The sequence below is a fragment of the Notolabrus celidotus genome, chromosome 23 (assembly GCF_009762535.1).
Source record: "Notolabrus celidotus isolate fNotCel1 chromosome 23, fNotCel1.pri, whole genome shotgun sequence".
NCBI classification, from domain to species: domain Eukaryota; kingdom Metazoa; phylum Chordata; class Actinopteri; order Labriformes; family Labridae; genus Notolabrus; species Notolabrus celidotus.
This window is the reverse complement of record NC_048294.1, coordinates 8,912,145-8,921,131: the sequence shown is the minus strand read 5'-3', so window position 1 is coordinate 8,921,131 and position 8,987 is coordinate 8,912,145. Positions and strand designations below refer to the sequence as shown.

The 8,987-nt window shown below is 37.3% G+C and overlaps 1 protein-coding gene across 1 annotated transcript; it reads right to left on the bottom strand.

The window, feature by feature from the left end:
* Positions 1-36: 36 nt before the first annotated feature.
* oxa1l (OXA1L mitochondrial inner membrane protein) lies at positions 37-8,212 on the bottom strand. The gene is made up of 11 exons (XM_034677042.1): positions 8,036-8,212; positions 5,664-5,798; positions 4,729-4,806; positions 4,361-4,637; positions 4,120-4,263; positions 3,931-4,016; positions 2,605-2,769; positions 2,346-2,450; positions 2,075-2,237; positions 1,886-1,966; positions 37-278 (listed from the first exon to the last, which is right to left on the bottom strand). The coding sequence occupies exons 1-11, from the start codon at positions 8,144-8,146 to the stop codon at positions 169-171; spliced, it is 1,455 nt and encodes a 484-aa protein (XP_034532933.1). The 5' UTR covers positions 8,147-8,212; the 3' UTR covers positions 37-168.
* Positions 8,213-8,987: the final 775 nt, after the last annotated feature.

Here is an 8,987-nt window from a genome sequence, read left to right as displayed (position 1 = left end):
GTCGTGTATGAAGAAAAAATCCCAATGCAAAGAAAGTGTTTGTTTCGGGGCATTCTCTCATTTTAATCAGAATAATACATGATGACAACCCTCTCCCACCACGGTCTCTCTTTCATTAATAAATATTTACATAGATATTTTCTCTGTCAAGCTGTCAGTCGGCCTGGTTTATCCAATCGTGTCCTTCCAGGGCCTTGCTTTGCCAACAGCTGGCTTGTTTTTGGATGATGCGTCACTCTGCTGAAGGGGATTGTGGGTAAAAGTCTGCCTGAGTGGACCTGAAAGAGTAATGAAGAGAAGACAAATAAGAGAGATGCCAAAAAGAAAGTCATACATCTGAATTTAAAATTCTCTGATTGTCTTCCTTTAGAAAACAAATATCAGAAATAGTAAAAAAAAATTAGAAGTTCCAAAAAATATTAAATCAACTTAAAACTACTTGTCCTCCGAATTAAAATACCAATCCTTTTTTTTTTTTTTTTAAAACGATACACTTATAAACTATTTTTGTTCTACTGCTTCTTTGCTGGCTGATTATAAAATCTTTAACAAGTATGTATCCTGCCCTGAGAGGTGAACTCAGATGTTAACAATATCAATCGTTGAGAAGCAGCAACCAATCCGACACCAAAAAATTGCCCTGACCAAAAGTCCAGATAACATGAGCAAACTGTACTTGTTAAAGAATTTATAAGCAGCCAGCAAAGAAGCAGTAGCACAAAAATAGTTTATAGGTGTATCGTTTTTAAAAAAGGTTCGGTATTTTCCCACAGCCTCTTCAGCCTGTTGACATCAGGAAGGAGATTACACAGTCTCCGGGCCAGAACCAGCAGACTGAGGGACAGTTTTATCCACCAGGCAGTCAGGATGCTGAACTGTCTCCCTGTTTTGCTCCCTCTTCCCATAGTGCCCCCTTCACAGACTTAACCCGGTCACTGACCCCCCCCCCCCCCAAATCAACGCTGAGGGTCTGAGAGAGAAACAAATCCTCAGTATGTCTAGTGCATACTGCAGTTTATTTGACAATAAAGAAGACTTTGAACTTTGAAAACAAGAACTTTTCCATATTTAAGAAGGTGGAACCAGTGAACTTTCCACCAATGTAGCTGTCAATGAATAACCGTATTATCTCAGTACTTGTCTTAGTGCCGCAGTGATCAAATGTTAAAATTCCTTAATTTAATTATCAGCATGATTGTGCACTGAGACAGCATATGCTCAATTGAGTTAAAATCATGAAGTCAGAGTCAATTTGATCACACTTCAACCAATACTAGAACAGATTCCATATCCTGCAAGAGACTACTTCTTTTTTGGTTCTCTGATGTAAAAGTTTCAGAAAAAAAAATGATGCCAACAACATTTTAGTATATCGCCCTGCTTAAAAAAAATTTAAAAACATAAAAATGTAGAATTCAAAACAACTATTCAATCTTATTCAGATGGTTTGACTGTAAAGATGAAACAACTCTATAATCCTTATTAAAATCCACTTTCTTCCATACTTTTTGAAACCTAGTTTTATAAATGCAGTAACTGGCGCTGGCTAGAAGGGGGCACTGCTGCCATTCTACAAAAAAAAAACAAGAGTTTTGAACTGAACTTTACCTAACTTGATTATTAACAGTTGTGAAAGTGTTTGGATTCTGGCAATGCGTAAAAATATGCTTTCTTATTATTCAAGAGATTTTATTTTAGGTGTGTATTCTGAAAGGATGGAGTTGTTTTTAAGTTTTTAAATACATGTTAAAATCAAATAACTATCCAGACAAAATATATTGTGAGCGCTTTATGAAAGCTTTTTTGTTCTGTTTTTGTAATTTACACTTCCAAACTCTAAATAAAAAGTCTGTCTTGAAGCTGATACAGTCATGTTCAGACTGACCTTTGGCAGCGAGGTCTAAATGATTTTTGATTCTTCTTTCCCGTTCTTCCAGCTGCTGGGCCAGCTGAGCGTTTTTCCAACCTGGAGGACAAACCAGAGAGACAGTCAGTGAATGTTTCTCTCATTTAACTTAACTGAAAAAGTTGTCCATATTTTATTTTTATAAGGGATGAACGTTTGAACACAAACCCTTCTTGATGCTCTCGATGAAGCCTTCGTTTTGGGGCATGGCCGAGGATGGGTGTTTGATCCTCTCTGGGATGTTCAACTTAACTCTGATGAGCGGATGTCTGAGCAGGGCCACTTGCCCCAGGGAGAACAGGTTGGAGGTCAGCCAGTAGGTGAAGACTGCCTGAGACACGTTGAAGGAGAAAAAGGGTTTCAGGCGCAAATCACGGAGTCGACAGCAGATGTATGCTCTGGAAGGAATCAAAAACTAACGAGTGACCGTCAGACTGACCGTGGGAAAGTTGATAGTGAGAGGGAGGATGACGAAGGGCATGATCCTGAACACGGTCTTCATCGCTCGCAGGTTGGGGTTATCGATTCCAGACTCTGCACCCAACTACAAGAGAAAAGGCGACACTCAGATGAAAAATTACAGTCATGAACTAAAGGGATCTCTCTGTTATTCTCATATCTGTTGAGTCTGGTTGGTAGAGATAAACCACAAACACAGTTGATGACATTTCTGACAGGTTTGTTAAGATGAGTCTGACCTCCAGGATGAAGAACATGGTTCCAGTGACGGCCAGAGGTAGGATGTAGAAAGGATCTGCAGCTGTCAGGTCTAGAAACCAGAGCATGCCTCCTGTCTGCAGGCTGGGCACCGGGAGGTAGGCCATCTTCCTCAGCGCGATGAAGAAAGAGACGAAGACGGGGGCCTGTGAGAGGAAACAGATAAGTGACATGATTATAAGACACGTTTAGAGCTTTAGACTGTTTTAATAAGGGGTCATCAACCAAAACATACAAATTTAATGTATTGATAGTGTTTAATTGATAAGATGCTAAGAAGAAGAAGAAGAAGAAGAAGAAGAAGAAGAAGAAGAAGAAGAAGAAGAAGAAGAAGAAGAAGAAGAAGAAGAAGAAGAAGAAGAAGAAGAAGAAGAAGAAGAAGAAGAAGAAGAAGAAGAAGAAGAAGAAGAAGAAGAATGAATAATAAGAAGAAGAATGAATAATAATACATAATAATACATAAATAATAATAATAACATTAACAATGGTAATAATAATAATAATAACATTAACAATGGTAATAATAATAATAATGATAATAAACAAAAACAATACTTATAATAACAATAACAATAAATAATAATAATAATTATTATTATTATTATTAATAATAATAATTATTATTATTAATAATAATTATAATAAAAACAACAATAATAAATAATAATAGAATAATAATAACAATAACAATAACAACAACAACAATGATAGTAAAAAATAATAAAATAATAATAAATAATAGATCCGGGGAATCAAAGCGGCTGTACAGAAAGTGTGAAAAATAAAGCAAAAAATAAAAGAGAGCAAAGAAACAGGTCGGGCAGGAATAGAACTTATATGTTGAAGGCTTTTTTGTGTTTACTTGATCCCCCTTATTCAGCAAAAATGTGTTTGTCAGAACATCCATGGTTAATGCTAGGTCTTCTGCTAAGGACTGTATGCTTACAGAAGATCCAAAATATACCCTTGTTTACATAGCAAGAGCTATGAATGAGCATTGAACTGTAGTAAAAAAAAAAACCAACTGCATTTTCTAGAACAGTCAAGAAGGAAATGTTTCAAAAACAAAAAATATCCTCTGGATATCAAGAGTTAAATATCCCATGTGGTCGAGCTCAAAAACTTTATCCCTACTGAACTCTAAGGGCTTTCAAAATAAAAGCGCAACAATGTGGTTTCTTTTCTTTAGTAAACTTGCTTCTACAAGTGTATTTGTTTGATTAACTGTGTAAATTATTAGGTTTTCAAATCCTTTTGGAAAGTTGAAATCAACCAAATAGGAACATGATACAAAGAGACACACTAACCTGCACCATAGGCACGAGGAAGCCACGGAGAGGATTTACATCATGCTTCTTCTGGAACAAGTTCAGGTCGGAATACGCTTTGGCAACTGTAACGAGCAAACAACAGTTAAGTACACGATGAAGAGCCTGGATTTTTACAAACACAAACTTCAACACTAATTTAGTGCAGAGAGAGAAGAAGAGTTTTACAATCAAATTTGTTTCCGCTCTGTTTGGCCTCATTCATCCTGTTAGTGAGTTTGGTCATCTCAGGCAGGACGTTGTTGAGCTTGGCCGCCTCCCTCTGACCCTTCACTATGACTGGAAACACAGCCAAACGAGCAATCACTGTTCCTGCACGAGGGTGAGAAACAGGGAAGAAGATGAGTTAATACAGTAGACACCCTTAGATACTGATACAACTGTGTAGTTTTTCTGAACTCTTACTTACCAATGACAATGGCCCCCCACCAGGGCAAACCAAGATCTACATGCATGAACTCTAACAAGTTCTGGATCAGCCCGACTGGGGTGCTGGCTCCCAGTCCCAGTTCTGCCAAACTCGTCTCTGCGCCCGCAACCTGCAGGACCTCCATTGCAGTTGGTGCAGTGTCAGTCACCTGCTCGATGATTGGCTGCGTTAAAACAGGGGCATGGTCTGCAGAAACCAGGATTGGTGGAAGGGGGGAGACATCCACTACTGCTGCTGTTATGGTTTCCACTGGGATCTAAAAAATTGAAAAGGAAAGTATAATTCACGTTGAAAGGGTAACAGAAGTCGGAGACAGTCGATGACATTTCTAATGTGGCTTTAGTCACCTGTTCTGTGATTGGCTGTGAAATGATATGGGTTGGGTCAGCAGGCAGAGCTGCCATGCCTCCATCCTCAGGTGGGATCTGGAAAATATTAAAATCAACATTATAAAACTTTAAAATTACATCAGCTGTAGCTTTAAAAGTTCAGCCTAGCCAACATCGATTTAGGGGTGGGAATCGAGAACCGGATCCAACTTTCAATTGATTTGATTGATTCCAATTGATCAATTCCATCGGAATTGTGCACCTCAAATGTTATCGTTTCTTCTTGACGATTAATTTCCCAGCACAAAGTCACGTTACGGTGCGGTATGTTGCATTACGTCACAAAAATTGCATTTCCTCTCCAAATTCAAAGTATTTTCCTCCAGGCTCCAGGGGCCACGTCCGGACTCCGAGGTCGAAAATGAGGCACAGAGAGCGGGTAAAATACCTCTGCGATGAGCCCCGGAGGAAAAAAAAGGAAAAAGTCTTTTCATCCAGCATCGAGGGGCCACGTCCAGACTCTGACGGACGGGAATGAGGTCAACCTATTGTTCAGTATGTTCAAGTTGAATATGTTCATGCTCAGTGTTGTGCAGACATAATTTTTGAAAAAATAAAAAGGTTCCTTTTGGTGTGAAAGACTGTGTAGAACTACTTTCTTTCCCCTCAAAAAAATATTCAGGAATCGTTAGGAGAATTGATAAGGAATTGGATTGATAAGCAGAATCGACAATAGCATTGACATTGATAAAATCTTATCAATTCCCACCCCTAATCAGGTTACCTGGTTTATGCACAATCCTTAATCCTTCTATTTTGAACCAGGTTTTACGATTTTATTCAATCTGATAGCTTCAGTTTGATCAGAACGACTGAGCCTATTTCTGTCATTACGTCTAACTGTCTTCATATAGGTTTTTGCCAGTAGATCACTCTCCTGAATGCCAACTCACCTGCGAGCTGTTATGTCTGACCGCCACAGTGCTCGCCAAGAGGAATTTCCCGTGCTGTCTGCGGCCCAGCAGAGTCCTTGTGGCATGACTGCGATACACAGATGCTGTGTGAAGATGGGACCTCTGGAGCAACCGCTGTTTGTGAAGAAGAGGGCAGAGTTAGCCAGAAGCACATTTCACACTGACATCCTGATATCACGGGGCTGTTATGTGTAGATCAGAACATGCTCATCCTAACTGAAACGATCAGCACTTCGTATTGCAGATGTTCATTCATCATTAAAGACATTAATCCGGCAAAGAGTTACTTATAGGGATGTGAGGATATATCACAAATCGGTAAAAACTTGATACAAATAAGGGTGGATTAAAATCGATTCCACATCATTTGTATCTGGATATTATTTTTTAGAAGGCGCCATCTGCATTATACTCAGGCTGTTCAACATCATTAAGTCTCTTTCGCTGCTCTCTTTAAAGCAAAAGTTTAAAGCATGTTTCAGAATCAGCTGACTGCACACAGCAGAGACGCTCAGCTGGCGGCTGCAGCTGAGTGACAGGTCTCCACGAGCGCTTCTTTTTCTCCGCAGCCGGACTGATTATGGCCCAGTCACGCTGCTGGCTGACACCTTACCGCATTCACATGCTTATTTTTCTCAATAAGAATGAGTAGACAGAAAACTGGACACTGTGAGTCCAAGATATGATTCTGTTCAGTTGTCCTGTTGCAGTAAATCCACATGTTGTAGTCTTCACTCTATGACCACGTGTCCACAGAGATTATTTATAAGCCTGCTCCTCACGTTGATATTCAGCGTGTTTAACATTTTGAACACCTCAATATGATCCTTAGCTGTTTAATATCGTCAAAAATATCCATTGTGTCGTGAAGGAAATTTTGATTTAGGGGGAAAATTCTGCATTTGGTATTATTTTTGACATGGAAAACGTTCAAGTTTTTTTAATGATTAAACGATAATTGATCGTTAACATTTCCAAAAATCTATCACGGAAAACAGATTTACCTTATGTGTTTTAAAATGTAATGCTTTCATTTGGGAATCATTCACTTTCAATTTCTCTATAATTGTTCTGAAATTTTCCAGCAAGGTATTTTTGTGCGGTCATTTTAAGTTTTTTTGCAAGGTGCACAAAAAAAGTGTGCTGTGGTTTTATTTGAGTTACAACACACCTTAAAAATGAAAAGGGATGACTTTGTCTACAAAGAAATATAAGAGAAAAAATATATACTGCAACTTTCAATATCTGAGAATTGAAATAAAATAATCGTTATTTAAAATTTGAGTTTAATCCAGTTGTCTTGACAATCGTTAAGAGAATTGTGAGTGAATTACGGTGGCCCTGAAGTGCAAATGACTACAGCAATTCAGAAAACACTACGGAAAATCAGAAAACACTACTACATTAACCAAACCGGAAGAAGTAGTAGTTTTGTGATTTGTAGTTGTGTTTTCTGATTTGCCGTTGTGATTTGCACTTCAGGGCCACCGTAGTGAATCGTATCCTGAACCAAAAACCGGGAATCGAATCGTGGGTTGAGTGTATCGTTACATCCCTATAGTAACTTCTGTGGTAGCAGTTTCACAGACATGAAGACTCGCTGCAGAAGAGGAGCGGGATCACTCTGTTAATTATCTGCGCACAGTTCAAAAGCCAGCATCAATATAAGATGACCTTTAATAGTAAATTATGACCTTTAATAATAGATTATTATTTGTATTATTATTTTAACCATTATTATTTGAATCATTGCTTTAACATATATTTATCTTATCTACTTATTCATTGATTTTATTTTTAAATATCTTATTTATAATCATGCCTTTTATAATTTTACCCTTGCTGTTGTTTTCTGTCTCTGTTATTCTGTGAAGCACTTTGGGCTGCATGTTTTTATGTATGAAAGGTGCTATATAAATAAAGTTGAGTTGAGTGTTTCGGCTTTACAACAGGTTAGTTAATTAGCTAAAGTTCAGCCTTTGTAAAGATAGTATAAACAGTAACAGCACTACCAAAGTCTTCAGGATGAGTTTGTTCCAGTTGTTGACATATCTAGTACTAGTAACATAGCCTGCTAGCCTCTGGAGCCACACCAATGTACTTTGTTGAAATAAAATAAACTACTCGTGTCCACCTGACTCAGTGCTTCTAAGTAATAAACCCCAGGTTAAAAAGAAACTGTTAAAATGCAAGCAAACCCACATGTCAGAGGACGCTGTGAACACTGTTTCTGTCAAAGTCACATAGAAGGCATGCACAACGCGCAGCCAGGATGCTAGCCGGCTAGCTCAGGTATCTTATAAAAGCCCTCGTTAAATAAATACAGATGTGAAACTCTGAAGAACACTCACGGGATTCAAAAGGTCTGAGAAATGGTGACTGTCGCTTCTCGCTTTTCCAGTCTGTCTCAGAAAACAGATTGTTAGGCAACTCGGAGTCACCCTACTCCTGATGGCGGCCATGTTTAAAAATGAGCGAGTTACGAGGGCTGCTGTCACACTACGCACATGCGCACACTACACGCTCGGGCTTCTTCTTCTTCTTCTAATGGCGTTTCGGCAGGCTGTACACAATAGAGTGTAATGCTGCCCCCTACAGTCTAGGGGTAGGTACTACAATCATATCACAACGTTAACAGGCAGAGCTCAGAACTACATGTATCCTGTGAAAGTGAGTGGGCTGACTATTTTACGACCAAAGTATCAAATGTAACAGGAGCGAAACACTAAAGTCTAATAATAATAATAATAATAATAATAATAATAATAATAATAATAATAATAATAATAATAATAATAATAATAATAATAATAATAACATTATGATATAATATAATACAAAAATAATTATTATAAAATAAAATAATAATGTAATTTATAATAATAATAATAATAATAATAATAATAATAATAATAATAATAATAATAATAATTACAAAATAAAATAATAATATAATAATATAATATAATATAATAATAATATAATAATATAATACAACATCTATGACTGTGGACCTGAGGCAAAAAAACATGACAAAGTGAACATTTTCTTTAAACAAAATCAGTGACCTCAGACTGAAGCAAAGAAAATGAAAAAAAACATTGACCTTTCACTTGATGGAAAAAAAATTAAAAACAGGAAAATGTTGATTCCAATGCAAAAAACCTGAAAAATAATAAAATGTATTATTTTATTAGTTATAAACCATGCCCTCAGTGGGGATAAGTAATGAATCCTTATTGATTCCTGATTGACCATATTTATTTATATCTACTCCCTGTATTAATGCAATTTTGATTTTGT